The 25,473-nt window shown below is 31.2% G+C and overlaps 1 protein-coding gene across 3 annotated transcripts in view; it reads right to left on the bottom strand.

The window, feature by feature from the left end:
* LOC129906635 (protein eyes shut) overlaps positions 1 to 25,473 on the bottom strand; it is a 122,883-nt gene that overhangs the window by 22,042 nt on the left and 75,368 nt on the right. For all 3 annotated transcript variants that reach the window (XM_055982458.1, XM_055982457.1, XM_055982459.1), the window contains one exon: positions 7,363 to 7,715. In XM_055982458.1, the coding sequence (XP_055838433.1) occupies positions 7,363 to 7,715 (353 nt within the window). The remainder of the gene's footprint in view (positions 1 to 7,362; positions 7,716 to 25,473) is intronic.

The following is a 25,473-nucleotide window of genomic DNA, read 5'->3' as shown; positions in this document are numbered from 1 at the left end:
TTTTTTTCAAATCGTAAGTCAGGTTCTTGAGATACAAGGCTCCAAAGTTCGTTCTGATAACCCTTATTTGTCCCTTTTATATGCAAATATCATGAGAACTACAAGAGGTATATTGATGTTTTTGATGTCAAATGAAAGGTTGTTAAGTACTAGTAAAGGTACTAACCTTTTAAACAATATAAAATACATATAACACAAAACAAAGAAACGGCGAAAAAATAAATAAAAGTAGAATATTAATTTGAAAAAATCGATTCATGTCGACATTAATGGCATTTATTTTCAAATTAAATATGCTTGTACGCATGTGTAGTTATAAAATTGTTTTAATTTTTTAGAATGCGGTTAAAACCGGTTTAGAAGCTTGTTTATTTGTGTTATGTTATGTGGGGAAAACCAATTGTTTAATACACTTTTCAAAAAAAAACTTGGGAGATCACTTATAGAAAAGGAACGGATAAGATGTTGTTATTTTAAAGAACAATTTTATTAGAGCATTGGTTTATTGTATTTAATTCCATTTTCATTAATTTCAAAGAACTTATCAGTTTATTATAGTTTCAAAAAGCTCCAAGAACTATATTTTAAACTAAAACAGAGATAAAAGTGGATTTATCGGAAATCTTCTTTAGTACGTATTTTGTAATCTAGTTTATGTAAACAAAGTGTAGCCCAGAGTTCATCACAAGAAATTACAGTTTTTGTGTCTCTCTAACATAATTTGGACAAAAAAGGACCAGTTGTACAAACGTGGTTCAGCCTCGGATCAGTAATTTAACCCACCGATTTTGGCGGATTAGCTACGGGTCAGTTTCGGTTCATGCATGGATGTGGCTATTTTTACGTATTTTTACATATGTGGTTCAAGGTACAAGGTTGAACCAGTGCTATACCGCAACAAAAATCGATTTTTTAAAATAATATTTTAATTTTTTTATTTGTTCGCCGTTTCTTTGTTTTGTGTAATATGTTTTTTATATTGTTAAAAAGGCACTAAAACCACCTTTCATTTGACATCAAAAACATCCATATACCTCTTGTAGTTCTCATGATATTTGCATATAAAAGTGTCAAATAAGGGTTTCAAGAACGAACTTTGGAGCCTTGTATCTCAAGAACCTGACTTACGATTTGAAAAAAAATTCATAGATTGAATATACTAACCTCCAGCTTCATTTTGAGACTAGTCTCATTAATGTACGCTCATGGCCCAAAAACGCCCCATCTCCTTTAACCCGACGATACTTAAACGTGTGTTTAGCGATTCATTACACTGGTCAACAAAATTTGACTTTTTTTTTGCCACAAGAACCAAAATATACTTTTCTAGTATTTTTCGGGGTGCTGAATCCGAATCTGAAGTCAGAAAAATTTGATTGGCCTCCGTTTTTGAAATATTACTGTTATAAAATGCTAAAAAACGTCATTTTGGCTGTTTTCGAGGTTCTGTTTTTATGTGGGGTAGTTCATTAGAAACAAATTTTTAACGGTTATTATAAGAACTGATATTCTACTTTCAAAAACTGTTTAAATTTTCCCGATATCTCTTTTATTGCTCGAGATATCTTAAGTTTCAGTTAATAAGCCAAAGAGAAACTAAACTTAATTTAAAGATTAAGTCTCTGATCACAGAATTTTTGCCACAAGAACCAAAATATACTTTTCTGAAGGTTTTTGGGTTGCTGAGCACGAATCCGCAATCAGAAAAATTCTATTAACCTCCGTTCTTGAAATATAACCGTTATAAAAAAAAACCTTTTTTTGCACTTTATAACGGTAATATTTCAAGAACTAAGGCTAATAAAATTTTTCTGATTGCGGATTCGAGCTCAGCAACCCAAAAACCTTCAGAAAAGTATATTTTGGTTCTTGTGGCAAAAAAAGTTTAATTTGGTTGGCCAGTGTTGTTTCTGATTCAAAGACCGCTGCTTAAATTTTAAATATCTCGGGCAGTAAAACAGATATCGGAAAGATTTAAACATTTTTTGAAAGAATAAAATCAGTTCTTATAGCCACCGTTACAAATTTATTCACAATGTATTACCCCACATAAAAATATAACCTCGAAAGCAGCCAAAATTACGTTTTTTTACATTTTCTAACGGTAATATTTAAAAAACGGAGGCCAATAACAATTTTCTGACTTCAGATTCGAGTTCAGCACATCAAAAACTACTAGAAAAGTATATTTTGGTTGTTGTGGCAAAAACCTTGTTGACCAGTGTTATTGGTAAGGCCCAATCTAAATATGTTTTTTAACAAATGCCCATATCTTAAGGCTTAAGGGTTTTAATACACTGGTGTACAAAATGATCAGTTGTTTCACATGTAAATCAGTGTAATGATCCCTACTAACAATTTTGTAGTTTGATCAAATTGGATACTGTTAAAAATGTTAAACAAATGCCCAAACAGTGAAAAAAATTAGTGAATTAATGTGAGGAATATAATTTAAGTAGTTTAATTGCGCTTTTTTAGTTAATTTTGTTTATTTATGTAAATAAAAATTAAAACATAAATTTGTATGTCTTCAAATAAGGCAACCCTATTCAAATGAAATAAAAAAAAAAAAACACAACAAAAAATCTTTTTTGAACAAAAGAGTTTAATTTTGTATACACTAAATGACACTCTCTTCATTTTGAAAAATTTGGGGTGCCATCTCTTAAATATTAACAGCTATACGGCAACCATTCTTAAATACTAAAAGAATTAAAAATACGCCAAACCAATAAATCAGCGATTTGCACTCCCATTTATCTACTGCATAATTTTACACGATAAAAAAGGAATAAGCAAATTTTTATCGTGCATGGTGATTTCGAATACTTTTAAGAATAATCTTTTTTATCAAAAACAAAACCGACTTGCATAGATCAAAACTGGGTTTTATGGTTTTTCTAATAGTTTCTATGGCTATAACTGAACGAAATTGAAATGGGACCGCATTGCAGCCACCAGCTTTCCAATACAAAAAGAATTATCAAAATTGGTTCACTCAGTTCAAAGTTATGAGGTAACAAACATAAAAAAAAAAAAAATACAGGTGAATTGAATACCTCCGAATATGAAGTCGGTAATTCATGCGAATTTTGCTTTGAGGTGCGCTTCCGAGAGGTAAAAACTTTCCGATTAGTAAAAAATCGGGCAAATTTCCGCTACGACGGACACCTCGCTATTGCCGAATATATTACAATTTTGTTTTTTGTAATTGAAATTGATCTAAAAACTGGAGTTATTTTAAGTTACTGACATGACTTTATTTTCATTCTATTGTTCCTGGAAGTCGACTATATTAGTTTTTGTATCTGTATTATTTGCACTTCTTGCATTATTGGAAAGTTTTTTTTAAACTAAAAATTATCATAATGTGCGCTGACCTCGAATCCGAAGTCAGAAAAGTTCTATCACATCATGTTATGCCAAAATTTGAAAGCGATCGAAAAAGAACTTTCCGAGATTTGCTATTAAGGCAGCTGCTTTTAGAAACCGTTACAAATTTAATTAAATCAATTAACCACTCTCTAAGATATAACCCCAAAAACTGTTCAAAAGCGGCTAAAATCGGTCAAAAACGTGGTGTTAGTGCGATGGTAATGTGTTGGTTTGTTCCATCATGGAAGTTATAAAAGGTGCACAACATTAAAAGAGCCTCAAAATGCAAAATAACAACATTTTAAGTTCTACTAAGATTACAAAAAAGATAACTATTTTGTAGTTGCATTTGATCTGCAAAGAAGTGAGGTAAAGAGTGTTTTTTTAAAGGAAAAGGTACCAACTCAGATGTACCACGTTAATGTTAGTCCTATTTCATTGGTTTATGAAAGAATAACTTTTATCGCATCGCCACCAAAGGGCACGAAAATGTGTTGTAGTAATACGCTTTGTTTTTATGATGTGCAATAGCAAAATTGAAGCTCCACGCTTCGAAAAAAGATGTAAACTTTTACAAAGAAATAATGGTAGAAGCTCTTGGGAAGTTTAGGAACGTGGAAAAGCAACCGTCTTAGAGTACAAGTGCATTTTCAATGTTATCTAAATTCTATTTATGCATTTCCTGTGGTGCCTAATGGTAGCTCGTAGCCCATAATTGGTTATAATGTGCAAATAATGTCAAAGTTTAATACTGCTTTACTAAAATTAGTGTTGTCCATGATTTTTCATCATTTTTATCTAATTTAAGAGCTTGTTTCTATTCAAGTGACGCAAAAAAAAAAACACTGTTTTTTTTGAAGTAATGCGAAAAAGCGCAACTAGTAGCCATTAGAGCTGTAGCAAATCGGATGTATTCGTTACTAAAATGCATTCACTTAAGTAACGAGTAACGAAACGTTACTTTGTAAACAGTATCGTTACTCGTATGTTTCGTTACTGGGTACTGAAGTAACGAAACATACGAAACGTACGAGATACGAAACATTCGAGTAACGATGCGATTCCAGTTTCAATACTAAATCCGATGTAAGAGATACGAAATGAAGTGATACACTCAATTTGTCGCATTTCGCATCTCGTGTCGGTATATTAACCATAGTCAGAATGCTAACTGCAAATAATTCTCTAGAGTTTACTTTTGTCTCGAGTAAAACAGTAGTGCCAAGGTTCAATAATCATTGTGTTATCGATAATTTATACAGAAATATCAAAAGAGACGTTTTTGTATTTTCTCTATTTGGCCGAAATATGTATATCCACGACGCAACCATTCTGTTTATGGCCTTGGTGTTAATGGTATTGATATTTAGCTTAAGAATGTACAAAAGTTTTTTTGGTTTTTCAAAAAATTAGTTTATTTTCGGTGCAAAATTTTCAACACAAAAAAAAGCAGAGAAAACGAGGTTTGAAAATCACTCTCAATAGAAAAAATAAATGAAAAATTGTTCGACATAGTTGTATTGAAGTGTTAATATTTCGAAATCTGCGCGTTGCACTTTTGAAATAAAGGTCTCTAAAGAATTGTGATAAGATTACTGAAAGAATATATGTACACAAAAAATTACCAAAGTTTTGTCTAAAAATTTGGAAAAAAAAAATCAAAAAAATTTCCACGTTTGATTAAAAAAAAAAAAAGAAAAAAAATTCAATATAGCTACCTTTAAACTCTTATTGCATGAGAATGCCGCAACTAATTTTAATGTTTATGACCTTAAAATGTAGCTTAGATTATAGAAATTGTTTTTGGTTAAAAAAAAAAAATTTTTACACCCTTATACCAATGTACGAAACATACTTAAAATACCAAACATACGAAACGTATCAAATACATGAAATATACGAAATGTACGAAACACACGAAGCATGCGAAAGTAACGAAAGTAACGAAACATGCGAAACACACGAAACATACGAAATATGCGAAAAATGCGAAACATACGATAGTAACGAGTAACGATATTATTGATGCGGGTACTAGTATCAAAAGTAACGTATACATGCGGGTACTCATTTTGTCGTTACTTTTACAGCCCTAGTACGGTACGGTTTCTGTTTTAGGTTTTTTGTTTTTACAACATTGTTTGTTAAAAGTTCCTCTTTGAAAATGCAAAACCAAAAATCTACTAAGTTACCTCACCAAAGCGCCAATCGCTATTTTCGAAAGAAAAAATTTTGTTTCTATTCAAGTGACGCGCAGTGTAGTAGGGTTGGGAACCGTAATCTGATGGTTAGTTTAAGCCTAAACAAACAAAACTGTCACATTTTGTGCCTTATTTTTCAAATCTCTGATATCTGTCCGTATTTTGAATGGCATCACATAAAGACAATTTCACACAATTTATGAATAACCAAAAGAGACAATAAACGTAACCATTTTCTTCTGATATCATTCCAGTATTGTCGCAATAGTGAGACATAATTTGAAATGTTAATGTAAATGGGGTTCCAATACTTGACTAATCTGTATTCAGAATCTGCTAGATTAGCAAGTTCTTTTTTTTTTTTTAATTGCTACAAAATTTATTTTCCAGCCCTTGACGTCATTTCGTATACTATCCAGACGATAAAGCCAAAAAATGTTAAGAAATCTGACAGTTTGTCAGTTTTAGTGTAAATCTAACATTAGTACGATATTGCAATGTAAATTGACTTGTAATGCTGTCGATGACTAAACAATGCTTTTAGGAATAATTGTCTAAATGCATTTCCTGATTGTATTTGTTGATATTAAACCAATACAACAAAATATACAATGATATCAACCCCTTTAGAAAATCTGAAACCTACATCACCAATAAACATTGAACACCACTTCCTGTCATCCATACAATCTCTCTCTCTCTGTATCCGGTTAGATATTGATTTTCTTCCCAAAACACAAAAATAAACCAATAAATGACTACCTACTGTAGGCCAGGTATAAAAAAAATAAATAATAAAGAAAATAAAAAAAAAAAAAAAACATAAAAAATAATAAATAATTCAGATTTACCTTTTCTATTTTTGGCCATATAACCTGCCTCTTATGGCTGTTTTTAGGTATTATCATTTTGGTAGGTTATAGAAGGATCATACTGCTGCTGGCTGCTGCTGCTATTAGCTCAAGTAGAAATAGCAGCAGGAGGCAGTTTGTTTATGAACATTATTGACCTCTACTAATTTTCCTCTTAAATTGACGTCAATAGAAATCTAAAAAGCGATAAATATGAAAGCAAAAAGCACCACCACCGACTGGTCACCACCGCCGCCGGTACTTCATATTGCTCTGCGCGCCATCTATATACAATCAAAGTGCTAACCAAAGCACAAGCCCTTAATTTAATGGGCCTTAATGGCTGCAACTTTATACCTACGTTCGTCGTCGTCGTCGGTAGGTCGTTCTACATAAACACACACCAACTCCCGCATAAACATATTTATGTATATAAAAGCAAAGGAACCTTGTCTCTCTCTCTTGGGCTTAAATGACAGGGCCATTAAATACACGATACGAATACGATACCCAATAATATGCGAAAGAAGAAAAAAAAAACCGAAAAAAGAACGTAAATTCGATTCGATTGCCATGACACATTATTTTTTTTTCGTAAGTTTGCAGGAATATTGTACGCAATCGATTTACGATTTTGTGTTTTTATTTTTTGTTCCTGTTGCCAAGGGGGAGAAGGAAAAAAGGGAGGAAACGAGTGCGGTTGTGATGGGGAACCAACATTGTCCCCCAATGTGATTTATTGTGAACTTATGTAATGGAAACCAACCACAAAAGCCAAAACACTTAAGCCACCCACAGGCTTCAACTTCAAACCAAACCCGGCCACTATACAGTCCAACCAACCCTTCGAATAAGAAACAAATTCCAACCCTTAAGAAATATTCCTACACACTCTTGAAGGAAATGAAAAAAAGAACAGACATTTTTATACTTACTCAGCTCTAATTGTGATTTCATTGCCAGTGTTTACGGGTGTTTCGAGTTCACTTAACAGCATCGTTTGTAAGCCGCACGAAAATTGGAATTGCAACAATCCTTTTTGCAAAAATAAGGCCATATAATGGCCGCCTTTTGTGCCTTGAGCTGCGGCCAACATAATAAGACCATTTGTTGCACGCGTTCGCACTTTCAATTGCACATGCATTGGCAGAACAGAATCCAAACTGTCGTGGGTAGGGATGTCCTTGTGGATGCGATGACTTACATAAGAATCACCAGAGAATGCAGCATTCTTAATGACAATTGGACTCTCGCAGAGTGGTCCTTGACGGTCAAAACGGCAAACACACTATAAAAATAATAAAAAAAAAAAAAATAAATAAAAAAGAAAGAAAAAGGAAGTTAAATATAGATTTTAAGATAAAGAGAATAGGGTGGTTTAAAAATTTCATACATTTCGTATATTTAATATGAATTCAAAATAAAAAAATTGATTCGTACAAGTGATTAGAAAAAGCTGAATTGGAGTAATAAGGAGAATGCCAAAAAACCATCAGCATTGATTAAAATGAGTTAAAATATGGAATTTTCTTTGTAAAAAAAACCATCCCCATAACTTGCTATTCAATTTTTCTATTTTATTTAAGTTTGTTTTCATTTGTTCCCTCATATCTTTGGAACTACTTATCAAAATTTGGTAACTAAGGCATTGTTTTAAGGGCCTTAATTGTACACTGGTTACAGGATCGATCCTAACTAGATCAACGAAGTTTCTTAATAGACCAGTGCGAATAATTTTGAAAGTCAAAAATCGTGTTTTTTTTTACGATTTCTGCCAAAAGTAGGCCTCCTATCGAAAAAAGTTAAATGCAAAAGTTGTAGATGCTAAAAATGTCTACAAATTTTACTCATACCATTTTTTTTATGTAACCTCAAACTATTGAGAAAAATGCAAAAATACGATTTTTTTGTTTTTTATTTTTATCTTACAAAAATTAATGGATTTTAACAAAACTTGGTTAAAAATTACTTTATTATGTTTTCTATCTATTTTAAATGATTTTTGAACAAAAAGTTAATATTTGGATTTTTGACGAATTTAATTTGAAAAATAGCCTATTTTTCAATCAAAAATGTTACCGAAAAAATGTTTGATTTTTGAAAAGTTTGGAATGCAATTATTAAGAATAAAACCTTTTAATTGAGATTGCGTGGAAAAACCTTACTTTTGTTTTAGAAAATATTGAGCAAAATTGAAAAAAAAAAACCAAAAAAAAAAAACATTTTTAAGATCGATTTTCCCGAATATGACAGTAATATTGGCGAGAAATATTTTTTCATTAGAAACCAAACTATACTTTTCCAATGGCCTTTGACGTTCTTAATTTAAATCTAGCATTAGAATACCTCTATTGTGCAAAGTTTATGAGATATTGAATTTTGAACGTCCAAAACACTATTTTTGTGATGCTTTGGCATGGTTATATCTCAAAAACGTGATGTGATCGAATTTTTCTGATTTCGGATTCGAGCTCAGAGAACAGAAAACCATTAGAAAAATATATTTTGATTTCTATAAAAAGAACCTTTTGGCTAGTGAAATCGTGCAGGGCAGAAAAAAATCGAATGCCCTGTGAAAGTGAAATTAATTTCATTTTTGTTTTGCTTATGGTATGTGGGTAGGGATGCATTTTTAAAGAACTGACTTCTTGGCATATTGCGAAGTGACAGCGAAGTCTCGGGCAACACTTTTGTGTCGCCTTTTTTCTCAGAGTCAGTGGCATGTCCTATTTGTCTAACAGCCAGCTTCATGAAAATGTCGTGGACATACATTTTGATTACAAATCATGCTAACCAAAATTGTTTTGGATGCTGAATCTTATAAAATAAATGGCTCCGTTTTATCTCCAGTTCTGTTTGATACAGTCAAAAGAGATCTCTTTTCATTGATTTCTTATCATATCCACCAAAAAGTTATGAGATTGGCCTTTCAGATTTTGCATGGCTTTTCCAATAACGTGGAATTACAACGGCAACTAATGACACACTTATTATATTCGGATTTAAGCAGTATTGTTATTTTGGGAATGGTCTTGATTGAAATTACTTTTGCTTCCAAGAATATAATAGACATAGACAGTTCACACTGGATCATGACAGCATAGAATTGATTGTATGTTACTTTGGATGTACATTCATACGTACCTATAATATGAAACCTCCTTTATCCAACTCTATTTTTCCTACCCATTTTAAAATTTGGACATTTTACTTTTTTGTCAAAAAATACAACCCAAACAATACTTTAATTCCATAATTTTACTGCTTAAAATAGTTGTGTTCAAATTGTTCAATAGAAAAACACATCACCCTGTGAAAGTAAACATTCTCGTTGTAACATAAAATAGCTGTTTAATATGCTTAAAAGAAATTCCACAGATTTAACATTTCAGTAAGTGGATTTAAAAGCTTCCGTTTGCTTTTATAAAAATAAAAGTGAAATAAAATTAAAGTTTTATTACCTATTCGCTCTCTTTAAGATGGTTTTGACTTTTGTAGTTTTTCTTTTGGTTAACTTGGTTTATTTTTTATAGTCTTGAATGAATCAAGAATGATAGATGTAGGATTAATGTAATAGTCTAAGAGCTTAAAAATAGTTTTTTTTGTGCTATAAAACGAATCTGTTTGACAATGAGCATTGTTCTAAATATTTGAGCGTGAAATAAAGTATGTTTAGTTTTTTTTTGTTTGAATGTGAAGTTTTGAATGTGAAGTTCTCAGAAACAGGTCAGATTTGATGATTTCCATTTTCTATATGGGAAATTTTTTCGTCACGGGTGGGACACTCATACAATGAATTCATTGTCTTCCTTTCTAATTTTACACATTATTACTGAATGAGCATTCTTAGAAACAGAAGTATTACGGTTGAATTGTTTCAGGGGAGGAATGAAACTAGCTATTTTATCTGAATATTGTTTATAAAAATAGCGATAAAACAATGAGAGACAATCTTTTGAGTAATATCTAAAGTGTATCAATTTTTTTCAAGACAATCGGCCAACAACAATAACTCAAATAGGTAATTTTGACTCCTTTGTGACAACATTAAATAAAATGCACGACTGTGTCACACGAAATTGCTCTTCGAGTTCAAGTTGCTTAAATTTATAAGAAATTTGGGAAATGTAGGTAGGTATATAAAAAAAAACATAAATTCCATTTTTAAAAGCAATAAAACAACATCTTTAATCAAAATTTCAAAAAAATTCAATGTCCCGTTTTCGAAAATTTGAATTTTCAAAAAAAAACTTTCAAAAATTTTTTAAAAATCCTAATATAATTTTTTACAAAATTTTATTTCTGATTTATATCAAAATTTTATAAAAAAAAGTGTAAAAAATTTCGTTGAAATACAATTGGAAATTTGGCAGAAAATCAGATTTGAAAAAAGCGGTTCTATGGCAGGTAACGTTGATAATGATTTTCAAAAAAAAAGTGTTCATCAAAACCTTTTTCAGAAACCAAAATTTGAATTTTTTAACAAAACCGTTGGAAAATTAAAGTTTTCCAAAATTGGTATATGATAGGTACTGTTATTTTTGGTAAAAAAAATGCCAAAAAATGCTACATGCCAAGTTTGAAGTCAATCGGTCCATCCGTTTATGCTGTAGCTCCTTATACAGACAAACAATAATAATATATTTTTTTTTTAACGAATGCATAACTTGTTATAACAATAGTAATATCGTAAGTAAAAATAGCTCAAGTAGCACAAAAGTCTAAAATACACCAAAATATGTGGAGTATTTTTTTGCACTTTCGTGATATGCATTTTGAATATAAAAAATATACCATTTTCTCGTATATAATAAACTCCGCTGGTTAAAAAATTAAACCGATTTTGGTATATAAATAGAGCTAGTGGTATAAAAAATGAACTGGTTTTTGGTGAAAAATTATTTCTTTGAAATTGAAAAATACACAATAAATCTATGGATAAAATACACCATTTAAATTATTCTGATTTATAATTTGAACCAAAGTTTATTTTTTAACCTTAAATAGTTTGATGAATTAAAATGTACACTATTTCTTATGAATTAAATGAAAATAAATTATTCTCTATCACAATACAATTAACTAATGATTAATGAATATGAATTTGAGTGCCTGATTTAAGAACGAAACAAATTCCATCTACTGATTTTAGATACTACCCCGCCTAAAAATCGAGCGCCTCAAAAATTTCAATGAATTAATGATTTTTTTTTTTTTCGATTTTAAAAATCAGTTTTTCAAAAATAATAATTTTTTTGTTGTTTTTACATTTTTTTAGAAGCGTTCTCTTATTATAATATAAACGAATCGACAAAAAGTAAGAATGCGGGATAATTAGGCCGATATAGGGTAACTTCGGGCATTATGGCGCACCGGGCATTATGGCGCACCTCTCAACTACCATACTTTCAATACTCGCATTTAAATAAAACCAATGCAGAAACTTTGGCCTTCGTCGAACACTAGCCTTGTGACGATCGCAGATCAGTGCTTTTATTTTTGTGCCAAACAAAAAAGAAAACAAAAAAAATATACCGGTTCTGGGTTCCAATATAATATCGCTTTGTTTTTGTTTGTGTGTATCTCGGTAAGTATACAGTGCACGTGTTTGTTGTAAAGAGTGAAACGCAGAGTACAGTTTTGGTTTGGTTATATCACTTGTTATATTTTAACTGAAGTAAGAATTGTGTTTAGTTTTTGGAGTTTTGTGAATATGTGTATATCTTGCAATATGGCGCAGATGTAATAAGGGCATTATGGCGCTATATTATACCCGACTGCGCCATAATGCCCTTATGTAAAACTAATTTCAAAAGTAACTCTGCATTTTTTTAAATTTGAAAATAACCTCAATTTAACGTTAATTTTATGAAACTTATTTACAATTTTATTTCAGAAATGCTGAATATACGTAAAAAAAGTAAAGGGTTCCGAAGTAAATGGGGTTCGCCATATTGCCCGTACATAGGGCAATATGGTTTTTTTTGGACTATTTTTAATTTAATTTATTTTTTGTTAAAAAGCTTGAATTTTTATTATTAAATAATTTATTTATGTTACGTTTTTATGAAATTTAATTAAAAAAAATGATTGAAGTAAAAATTGTAGTCCGTAGTAAAGTTATTTGAGTTTGTGCTTAGGTATGCCATAATGCCCTAATTTACCCTAGTACTATTATAGTAAAATAATTAATCGCTGTCTTCATTATTTAAATGGCGGCCATGGAAAAATATGACTTCTCCCACTTATGCAGTCTGGTGAATTTTATGTCCACAAGGTGTACTTCCTACACCAAAGAGAGTGTACAAAATATACCGTTTCGGTTCATTTGAGAATCGAATAATTTTATGCACCAATAATGGTGTATTATAAAAACAATTGAATATCGGCGTATTTTTTTGCACGGAATCTTAAAAGAAATGTTGAAATTTTGCACAGAAAAGATGATGGTATAATTTTTATACCATCTTTTTTGATAAATACACCATTTTATTCAAATTTCTCAATTTTACACCAAAATTAATGATTTTACACCAATTTATACACCAGTGTGCTACTTGAGAGGTGTGACAATTAGTCTTAAAAAAAGACACGTATACGCCCTAGTGATCCTATGTAAATTCAAAAGTTAGTTTGTTTAGCATCGCTGATTGTTAGTCATCAAAATATATGAAAAGATGTCCCGATTTTCCTAAACTACAAAATCAATAAACTATATGAACAAACAGAACAATTCATCTGAAAATCAGCTAAAAAACCATGCCTACCAATATCGGTTTTGGTTGTTGTTACAGAATTGAACGGTATATCATTCGATTCAGTTAATAATCATCATCATCATGACTACGCAGTATTATGTCTATCATTCTAACATGTCATCAATCAAAACCACAAGCTGCTAAATTACTCAATAAACCTTTCATCTACAAGCAATTACCTACCTTACCTATCCCCCATCGAAGATGAACCGCATCTCTCGTCATCACATTTCCTTTTACAAACAATCAAGAGAGTTCTGAGCTGACTTTCATCCAATTAGCTGTTTTGGTATTTGTAATCGCCTTATTATTGTTTTCTCATATTGACACAGACAAAGTGCAAGTGGTCTGCTTTTCATTCAACTCCCCAATCCCCTAAAGGCCATTGAGAGTACATATTTGTGCATTCGATACACAACAAAGTTGCCAAACTTTTCAACCCACTCCCATTTTGATGAAAATACCATATCCAGTTGCTAACTTTTCCTTTAGCCTATATAGAAAATTCCTCCCACAAATTGCCGCAGAACATCAGAAGACACACAGAGATCAACCAACAACGGTGTAGAGTGTATATAATAGTAAAGCCCCATTCAGTCAGTTCAGCCATAATAGTATTTTAGTTCGAAAGCTGAGAGGGCATGAGCCCGTTTTTGGTTGGGAAAATATATAAAGTTTGCGTAATAATACCTCGGATTGTTTTAAACACTCAATCGACAACGATGAGTCCTTGTTGTTTAACCCAGATGTGTACATTTCCAATTCTGAAGTAAACATTTAGAGAAGCCCAACTATAATATAGCAGAATCATAGGGCGTTGTAATTTTAGTGGGCATTGGGGTTATTGAAGCGGTTTTCGGTTCATTCAGAGCGCTCCAATGACAAAATATTGATTTTTCCAGATGCATTTCCAACTGCTGTTTACAATAACAACAACAAAAACAAGCATCTAGAATTTCTCATGAAAAAGTTTATATATATTTTTTTTTTTGTTTTATAGTGTTTTATGTGTTAACGAGTACTCGTAGAATAATTGGGGTGACCATATTTTTATATTATTTGAGAGAATAAAAAAATGTTACAAAATAAACAAGTATTTCGGGTGATATGTTGAAATAAATTGTAAGATTTTTGTTTATTCTGGTAAATATACGAAAAAGAATATTTATTTTGTTCGATTCGGGGTATTTTTGTTGGTTTTGAAATCACTATCGAGATTTGTAAGCGGAAAAGGTTAAGTTGAATAGAATTGAAAAAAAAAAATACACAACAAATAACAAGAAAGGTCATTCAAAATATTAACTTTCCCCGAATCTTGTTCTGTTATTGTAAATCTACCTCTGAATAAATACCGACCACTGAAAAATAAATAATTCTTATGGAAAATGTAATCCTAAGAGAAATATAATTCCATCCAAAATGATCGTTCCTGGAACTGTGTCACTGATATTCTCGAAAATTTTATGTTGAATTGACCCTCTAATTATGGTCCAATTTTTTTCTGATACAGAACAATGCAAGAGTCCACTGTGCTAAAGATCTTATAGAATCTCTTTAAGACCGTTAAAGGGTTAGGCAACTGTACAACTTTCAAAACATGAATTTTTGTATTTAAACTAACTTTTGAACCCTCAAAAAGATATGACAAGAATCCCTATGTGTGAAAAAATTATTATCATTTCGCGATTTATCGCAAGTTTGCTTGCTTAAAATTCGTACATGCTTGAAAGGTGTTTTTAAATTCTCAAGATCTTAAAGGTAGGGCATATAATGTTTGTCTTTAAATAGAAGCAAATCGCAGAACATTCATTGACGGTCGTAGCGAAAAGGTTATGCTCTGTCGTTAATTCATCGAAATAAGAAGAAAATAAGAGCATTCAGAAAAGCAGCTTTATAGGACCCGTTAAAGCAGATTAATGATCAACTTTTCAAAGCGTGTCTTGTCATTCATTGTAGTATGATAATATTTTTTTAATGAACATTTTTGTAAAAAACATTCATTACATTTCTAATAAAACAAGTTTTTTGCTTTCATGTTTCTTTCGGAGAAAGTTCCGAAACGATACACTGTGGGGCAACTTGTATGGGAGACCGGAAAAAACTCAATTAAAACTAAACTACTGAACCAATTTTCATGAAATTTGCAGGAAAGGTAGCTAATAGCAAGACAAATCTACACCAATGACCACCCATTGCCACGCCCACTTAGAAAAAAATTATATTAAAAAATCAGAAATCAAGTTTTTGCAGCTGTAAATGACTTACTTCCAATCGCTTCTTTAGAAAAATCAAATTTTTTTGAGTTTATTTGAACATTTTATTAATAAATACCGTTTAAATTTTACATAAATCAAAAAAAAAAATCAAAAATTTTCAAAAAAGGAAAAATGTAGAAAAACGGTAGGTATGGCATTTTTTCCAAAATTTAACTTTCTTGGAAACTTTTTTTTCCTTGGTTAGTTCTAAAATTTAAACGGCTACCAAGCCTAAACTTTTCCTTCAATTAGCGGAACATTTCATCAAATCATTCCATCCTTTTTTTGGAAACAAGTGGAACTAAAGATAAGAGAATCTTCAAATAACCAGTTTTACTGTATTCCTATTCCGATAGTAATAAATAAAGTCAAAAAAGTGGCTTAGTGAAAAAAACATTTGTTTTAATAGGTAAATGTGCAATGCAGGTTTCATTAACACAAACTCCTGATCCCAACAGCGACTAAATTGGGAAAAACTTTAAAATTGTGGGTTTAAAATTTTTTTTTGCAATCTTATCAAAAATTTTGGGCTGTTTAGCAAAACGGACTTCACATTCAGATTCAGCATACCAAAATACATTTAGAAAGATTTGTCTGGCGAAAATAGCTGCATATTTCTTTTTTGCCTTATTTTTTTTTTTTTTGGTTTTTATAATGACTTTTTCAGATTGAAATTGCTATAAAAACCGAATACGGACGTCTTCGGGTGAGATTTTTTTTTAAACTATTGCTGAGATTCAATACTATCTAGGAAAACCTATCCGCCAACAGAGGCAGACGGAGGCAGTAGTTAAAACCTAATTTGAACCTAAAAAGTCACTAAAATTGAATGTTTTTTTGTCAAAAAAATGTATTCAATTCTTTTTCGCTAAACTAATGTACCATATTGTTTGTCAATTTATTTTAAGCCTATTTACAAAAAAAATTGGTTCAAACCTTTAAATTTTAAGGAAAATAGATCATTTTGAAACTACTTGTATTTTTATCAGTTTTCACTGTTTTTCAACTTTGAGCGATAATCTCCAGGACCACAATTTTTTTTTTGAAAAACAGTTTTCATTTTCTGATTCTTCAACTAATTTACTGTTAGAAACACGTGCAGTATCAAAATAAATCGTACTTCCGAAAGTTGGGTTTTTTCCGCCTTTTCCCCACTGTGCGATAGCCCGTTCCGATCGGAACTTAGATTTCTTTCAAGGATCAAGGTATCCAATTCTGAACAAAAAAAAAAAATAAACTATACAATCGCAATCATTCGACGCATGTGTCAGCGTGATTTATTTATTCAATAAGTTAAAATCCTTGTGATGCTAAAAAGTCTTCTTAATATCAAACAACCTATTTTGCTGAGTCTTTGTCGCTCTTTTTTTTATTACTCTGAACTAAAAAATCAAAATTAGATATATTTACACGATTCCACTTTTCTTAAAATATTCCGCAACTATTTTATGTCGTAGAGTCTTTGCTGAACACACTTCATCGCTAAAGGCCGCAATTTTTCATCGGAAGATTCTCCGATATGTCAATCGGAACAGATACCTCGATAGAAAATTCTCCGATTTCGAACAAATCGGAAAAAAAAAATTTCTCCGAACGGATACGTCGATAAGGCCAAATACAAAATTGGTTGCCTCACCAAAATAAATTCGAATAATTATCGTCCTCCCGTGGGGAAGTAATTAATTATATAGGTTGAGTTTTTTTTTTGTAATTTTTGGGGTTTTAAATATTTTTGAAACAGTTAAGATTTTAATACGTTTTGGTGAAACAAAAGATCAACCTGTTTTTATTTTTTGATTTTAAAAGTAAAAATTAGCTAAAATCGTTTTTGTTTAGTTCAAATGTCTTGTTCTTCGTTTTATTTTTCGTGATTTTTGGTTTGGCTTAAAAGATTTAAATGTTAAACTCAAAAATTAAAACAAAAATATAAGAAAACTAAAAAATTGGAAAAGAACTTTTTTGATTTCGGTCCCAAACTTTCGAAATAATGAATTTTGAGGTCCAAAAATTTGGAATATTATTGAGAATAATTTTTAAAACCTGGAACAACTTTTAATAATACAATTTTCAAAAAACGTTTTTTTTTTGGCTCTACAACCCTTATTTCTGAAAATTTTTAAAACATTTAAAACATTCCGGAACAAATTAGGAACAACCTGGAACAAATTTCAAAAATAATAATTTCAAACAATTTTAAAATTGTTCGAAGTGTATATAGCACACTCGAAGCGATTTCTAGAAATCTTTTCTAGGACCAATGACTTGTCGAAGATTTTATTTCACTTCGGTGAATACAATAAATTGAATTTTTTCGTTTAGATATGTGAAAAAAAATCATCACGTACACTTAGAAATGATATTGAAATTCAGCAAATCAAAAAGACTCAGTGTTATGAAATAACTTTTTGAAACAGTAAATATGTAAGGTTTTCTGCTCTAATTTATCCATCGTCTTCAATACAGGCTGAAAACTGATTTTCCGGGCGTCTTGTGTTGCTGATACGAATGCAGAAACTAATCTCTAGACTAAGGTATTCATAGAATAGGTTGGAAAGGTCAGTAGATGAAAGCTGTTAAATGATCATCGGGTCAGATTTAATACCTTCACAAGATAATCCTGCTTTAAAAAAAAAAACGAAACTATAAGGTTTAATTTCACTGGTCGGCAAAAAAAACAAAAAAAGTCGGGAGCAAGAACTCTGTAAGGTAATTTTAATAAACTTGAGTGTGCTGAATTTAAAACAGTTTACAGATTTTTTCCATCACGTCTAGTTTTTGAGCTCTGCTCATCACAATTTTAGCTATAAAGTCCCAAAAACTAATTTTAAATGAATTTTTTTTTGACATTTGATCTAAAAATATTATTTTTCCGTAATATTTGGCTATTTTTTCAACCGAATCAGGAGTCAAAAACTGAAATCTACTTCAAATCTGCTTCAAAAACCAGTTACTTTAACCACCAAGATTTTGAGATATCATACCTTTCTATACCGAATATCTTTTAGAAGAAAATAATCTTGAAAATAAAAATAAACGTATTTAAGACGATAAAATATTGCTTTTAAATATTGCATTATGTAGTTTTACGAAAAAAAATTTAACGGTGATGAAATTCAACGCTAAAAGTATCACAAAAACGCGTTTTTGACCTGTTAATATTTAAATATTTCGAAAACTTGACGTGTCAGTGAAATTTTGACTTCAGATTCGGAATCAGCACACAAAAGTCCTATAGAAAAGTATGGTTTGGTTCAAGCTCCATTTTCGTTGCCGACCAGTGTTTGCTCCCGTCAAGATATTTAAATATAATTTTGATAGGATGCTCAAACTCCACTAAGGTTCTACAACGGGTTCAAAAGTTTTGCAGAAGGTTTTCTCAATATTTTAGTGAATGACTTGATTAATGCTCTTTCAACATAACTCTTTTTACACACAAATCCAAACTTGATGGAGAAAACGAGGTATAATATTCTTTATCTTATGAAATCTAGAAACTTTGCTCCATGAAGTCAAACCTTAAATAGCTTGTATGAACAAAAGTTCTGTGAAGATTTACGAACACTTTTATGATATTCAATCTCAATATTTTTTTTCCTAACTATAAATGAATATTGAGTATCAAAAATTTTTCATTTTAGATGATTGTTTTGTTTTATATTTTTGTTTCTATTCCCAAGACACAAAATTTTGTAAAAACTTCATCTTTTTTAATGAGAGTTTATATGAGCCATCATCCATTAATCTTTTGGAAATAAAAACTTTTCAATGCATTTTTGAGTGACAATTTTCGATTCTTTAAACAATCTGGTCATCATGTCATCATGCCGGTATGCCAAAAAATGTTATTGAAATTCTTTAGAGAGCACCTAGAATACAAAAAGTATATCTCATATATCCTCATTAAAGCCGATAGGATCGAGTATATGGGGATTTGGTGTATCATATCGAATCTCATCATCATCATCATGAACAATGTTACAGTCATTGCCAACGCCACTATAGCCGCCATCATCATCATCTTCATAAGCATAATCATCATCGTCAGCATGGTTGTGGAAGTCAAACTTTCTCGTTCGCAATTTGATTCCTATGAAGAGCTAATTTGCATGCAACGAGACTCTCTCTCTCTCTCTCTGCTCGAGTTTAATAATGCTCTTCTTGGATGTTGCGCTGCAGGCATTCAGTGGCATAGTGAGACCATCCCCTCCCCTTTACCACCACCCCCATCTCACTGTCATTCCGAATATATTTCATACTATAATATTTACTTTTCCATCAAAGTTGGGGTAAAAGTTTGTGTGTGTTTAAGCCCAACGACGACGACGACGTTGGTATCAACGATGATGAACGTTTTTATATAGATATCCTGCTGCTCCTCGTTGTCGTATATTTATAATATATTTTTAGCAGCTTTTGTTTTTTTTTTTTTTTTTCTATATACACAATACATTATACCTACTTCTGTGTGTGCTGAAGTTGTGTGCGTGCAGAAATATGATCACGTTCACGTGACGGTTATTAAGTCCTTATGACATAGGAAACTCTAATTAAAGTCAAGCGCTAATTTTACTCTCGTAGTTATTTTTTTTTCCTTTTTTCGTCCTCTCGCTGCTCGTTGTTCATATCGTCCTTTGTCTTCATTTTACTATTGCCTCATAAATCTTTGATTGTCCTAGCTAAATATGAATAGAAGTGGAGGATTGGAGGAGGAAGAAGAAGATTATCTCATACTTAAGGGAGAACGATGACGACAACGAGAAGGACGTTTTTGCTTGCTAGTTTAGTTGCCGTTGTGATTCCTTAGTGCTTCATAATAATAATAATAATTATTATTCCACTCCTTTGCTAGTGAGAGTGGTCTAAGAGCCGGAGATATTTGATAAGGACTTGTGGTTAGCAGCGTGTAACTTAGCTTTGAGGCAAATTGAAAAAAAGAAGAAGGACGATATTAATTTTTTTTTGTTTTGCTTGTATTTTGCTTGATGAAAGTTAACAGGCAATATTTTGTAGAAATATCGTCTCTATCGTCATTGTGGTGTATTTTAAATGACAGTTGAAATAGCTTCTTTAAGCTTTACAAGTTTAAGATTAGAAGACCCATTTTGTATGTTATTGACAGAATTTTAACGCCTTTTTCCTATGAATTTATAAAAGCTTGTTTAAGATATTCAAGCTGGCTGTTTTTTTCTACGGTTTGTTTCAAATTATTTGACGTGATTAATAACTTATTTTTTTTTCTTTAGATCTTGCTTGTAGTTTTGTTCATCTTCAGTAGTTCTTTAAAAAGTTTCGTCATAATCTTTATTTGGCTTGTTATAACTTTTACTTTCTTTGAAACTTTCAAAAAATGGTTGCAATAGGCAAATCAGGTGATTCAGGAGTAATGTGCCAAATAGTTAAAGCTTGTAGGTTGGGTCGAGACAACAAAAAATCGTATGCGAGGGGGGGTCTTTTCCCCCTCGTTTAGCGGGGAGGGTCAATGAAAAAAAAATTGACTTAATTTGGCAAAAAAAAATTATTAAAAATCAACAATACGTGCTTACAATAACGTGCTTTACCTTTTTTTAAAGCCAAACACCTCGTCTTTTATAAACAATTTAAATACAGTTTTAAAAAAATTAATTTTTAAAGTCAAAATTTTGAAAAAAAAAAAATTAAGTACTAAATTAGTTTTCAAAATTCGATGCTCTTATTTGTTTTTAAATCTTGTCATTTTAGAGAAATTAACAAAAAAACCAAAACTACTTTTTTCTAAGAAACCTCTTTATTTTTTGTTTCATGTGGCTGGACATGTTGATAAATTAATTTATGAAACATTAACCATTTCTATATTATTTTTTTAAACATTCAGACTTAAATAAGGATAGAAAAAAGTGACACAGTATTGGATTAACCCTGAAATGATCAATCCCTTCTTCCATACGATTTGTTAAAAAAATCAGCAATAACAGTTAGAAATAAAGTATCATACGGCTGGCTGACAAGCAGTGAATTTTACCGACGCACAGTGCGGTATTTTGGTCTAAAATCTGGCTAAAAACATTGGGGCACATTTTTCACATCAAATAGGTACCAAATGACAAAAAAGTTATTCGGAAGGAAAAATGTTCATACACTGCCAATCATCAGGTTAGCACACCCCCTCACTTGCGTTATTCCTGCAAAACTAAATAAGCTACCGGTTTTTAAATAAATGATTTAAATATCTGATGCAATTCTAAGTAAAATAAAAGAAACAAATTTTTTTACCATTCTTTGTTATTTGTTTTATTAATTAATTTACTAAAAGCATACACAAAAAATAAATCATCAGGTTAGCACATTTCGTTTTTTAAAGTTTATTTTAATCTTTATAGTCAAAAAATTCATATCAAATCTTGAAAACCAAGAAGTTTATTCATTTTTGAAAATAATTTAATAATGTGTCGGCCCACCCTTTTTAAGAATGACCTCAAAAATTCGATTTGGAAGTGATGCGTATAGTTTTCCAATATAATCCAGGGAAATGGTAGACCAAGCGCATTTGATGGCTTCATTCAGTTCCTCTTTGGTATAATATTGCATCCCAGACTCGTAGACCTTACGAACCAGCCATCCCCACACATTTTCTATTATGTTGATGTCAGGTGAGTAGGGCGGCCACTTTATTAAGTCTATATTTTGGCCTTCAATCCATGATTTTACCACCCTCGCAGTGTGGATCGGAGCATTGTCATGTTGAAAATGCCATGGCAAGTTACCGAACAAATTTTGAAAATGGGGAAATGCAGTTTCCAGTACATTTTTGTAAGTATTTGCGTTCATTGTTGTTGTTAAAAACTGTAACTCGCAAGTTCCGTAGTAAGAGATGGCTCCCCACACCATTAAACCTCCTACCCGACTGTGAAGCCTATCCAAATAGTGTTCCTCTTTACGAACATCATGGAAATAGTAGTTAAATCCATCTGGGCCTTCCAAATTAAATTTCTTTTCATCCGAAAAGACCACGTATCGCCACTCAGAGTTCCATGTCATGTGCTCTCGCGCAAAACTCAAGCGTTTTTCTTTACGAACTTCGTTGAGGGGAGGTTTTTTCTTCAATTTTAATCTTTTTAAATGTGCGGCACTTTTAATTACTCTTCTAATTGTGGGTAAACTCGCCTGTAGACCAACATTATCCCTAATTTTTGCAGCCGACTGATGCGAATTTGATGCTTCTCTTAGTATTGCTCTTCTGTCGGCACTCGAAATAACTTTGTTGTTTCCGCCTTTATAATTTTTACCATATCCTGACTTATTGGCCAAAAACGCGGATATTACTTTTCGACCTCTACCGATTTTTTTCGATATTGCACTTATAGAAAGACTTAATTCGCGAAAAGCCTCAATTTTTGATTTTTCTACCACGGATAAGGATTTTCCTTTGCCCATATTGATTTTTAAAGACCGTATGAACAAATAAATCAATTTATACTGTCATTCGCTTTCAAATTTTGAAGATAAACCAAAAACAATTGGCATGTGCTAACCTGATGATTCAAAAAAAGTATGCTTTTAAGTACAAAATTTAAAAAAGGGGTTCAAACTAGTTCAAAGAGATCTTTCCGATGCAAGTTCTTTTGTCCAGTGATAGTGTATAAAAAGATGAGAAAAATAGCGTTCATAAAATAAGCTAGGGTCAATGTGGGTAAATGTAAACAGGGGTAAATGAGAACATGGCTCATAACAAGCTTCAGTTAAATCTCTTTGATGCATACATAAGTACAAATCGCGGACGCATGTATCTTTTAACTTATACGTCAAGCTCATTGCTGTCAAGAGAGAATTCATTCGACGAGCGTATTTTCCGTGAAAGATAATTTTTTAAAGTGCCAAACAAGTCGTTAGTCTTTCAGAAAAATTAAATATTTTTGCAGATTCAATAAAGTCAGTATAATTTGCAAATATTTTTTTGTTTTTAATTTTGATGTAGATTCTATGTGATACAAGCAAATTTTAAAATACAGGACATTTATGTCGATTTGCATGTGTTTACATTTACCCCAGAATATTTTTCATAATGGGTAAATGTAAACAACGTATTCTGGGGGTAAATATAAACATATATTTTTGCTGAAATTATTGGTTTTAATAAAAATAACGTATTTTTAGTCAATTACTATTGCTAAAGTGCCGCGGAGTCACATTTTAAAGTAGCCAACACCATCATTTTCAGTGGATGATGTTGCAAAATCGGTCTTTGACGTAAAAAAAACAAAAAATATGACGTTCAGAGCTGCTCAGGATGCATATTGGGCGCCTATATAAAGAATCAAAGGAAGAAAACAAAAACTTTTATTGGAATTTGAAAAAGTTTTTGTCAAATACCTTCTTGAACGTTTTTCAAGTTGTTATCCATATGATAAAGACGAAATTCTTCATTTTAAACCACCGTTTACATTTACCCCGAATTTGCAAAAAAACACAAACATGGTGGGGTATTTGTAAACATGCCATATTTGACAGTAATGTAAACAATTTGGGAAATATTTGTTTATATTTATATAGAAGAATTGCCATCATTTCATATTTGCATTTGAAAATACCATTCAAGTTGTTCCGTGAAAACATAAAAAAATCTAAAGTCGAAAGAAAAAAATTACATGAAATTGTTTACATTTACCCACATTGACCCTACACTTTTACAAGAATAAATACACAATCCAATATATAAAACTTATAACAGGTGTGCTAACCTGATGATTAGCAGTGTATTATTGGTACAGTAAAACCCACTTAAGTGCTTTCCCATTTATCTCCCGATTTTGTATAAAATTTTCAATATTATGGACTTATTTATATCATTATTTTTTGACCTGGAAGTTTTTAGTCGAATACTAAAGACTTCATTCTAAGTCTAGAGTTCCTAAGAATTAAAAAAAACTGCAACTTTATTTTATCCCCGGGAAACCATGTTTTTTTTATTTGCATTAAAATTTTGTATTTGCATTTTTTTAAATTTTTAACTGAATGCATTTTATCTCAAGAATATTGTGTTAAAATTTTAGGTATTGGTATTGGAGCCAAATTGACCAAGTTATGAGTATTTTAATACTTCGCTTACAAACTTTTTATTCCACTGTTAAAAACTTTAATTCGTTCTCCCCACACTGAGCCAAAAAACAACGTAAAATCAATCGAAACCACTTTGAATCAATGGAAAATCACTACATTTTTAGCCTAAAGTGGAAAATGATTGAATCAAAGTAGCACACTTTAAATCTAAGTTATTCACACATTAAAAAAAATAAGAAAAAGTAAAACTGGCATCCGCTGGGGATCGAACCTGCTATACCTGGGTTGACAAGCTTGTGCTTTACCACTGTGCAATCTCACTTATAAAAATTAATGTGGCAAACTGTAACTTAACCATAAGAGGATTTTTAGAAAATTAATTAATATTTTTCACCATTGATTCAATGTAGAACGGATTAGAAATTACTATGCGTTTTTTCTCTGGGTGCACAACTAATATTTTCAGAACTACTGTACAGATTCTTTTGAAATTTGAAACACTATTTCTATACATATTGTTAAAGGCTTCTCTGGAGCAATTTTCTCAAAAATATAATACTTTTAAAAATCTATAAGGGTCACTTCTGAGGAGTTTTTGGACAAATTTGGACAATCTCTTGAAATTCAAGATTGTTCTACATATCCAGCAGTTCAATAATATATATGTAGGTTAGGCAAAGTTGCGGCGTGTTGCGCTATTTTAAAAACACTAATGTTTAAAAAAAAAAAAAACAAACGAAAAAAGTGCAAATTTTTTTAAGTATGTACTTCAACCCCTCCGTATGAAAAAATAGAGTTGCATATACAACTAATTTTTTTTAAGAATACCATTCATACCTTGATTGTCGATGTCGACAGAGAAAAATAGACCACATAAATTAGAACAAAAACAATAAGATTTCTCTATGGTTTTCATCCAAGAAGGAAACCTTATTAAAACAATCGGGTTTTCCTTATTGTTTAAAAATCTGCATTTGTAGGGTTTTGAAAAGAAAAAAAA

The sequence above is a fragment of the Episyrphus balteatus genome, chromosome 1 (genome assembly GCF_945859705.1).
Source record: "Episyrphus balteatus chromosome 1, idEpiBalt1.1, whole genome shotgun sequence".
Taxonomy (NCBI): domain Eukaryota; kingdom Metazoa; phylum Arthropoda; class Insecta; order Diptera; family Syrphidae; genus Episyrphus; species Episyrphus balteatus.
This window is presented reverse-complemented; position numbering and strand designations above follow the sequence as displayed.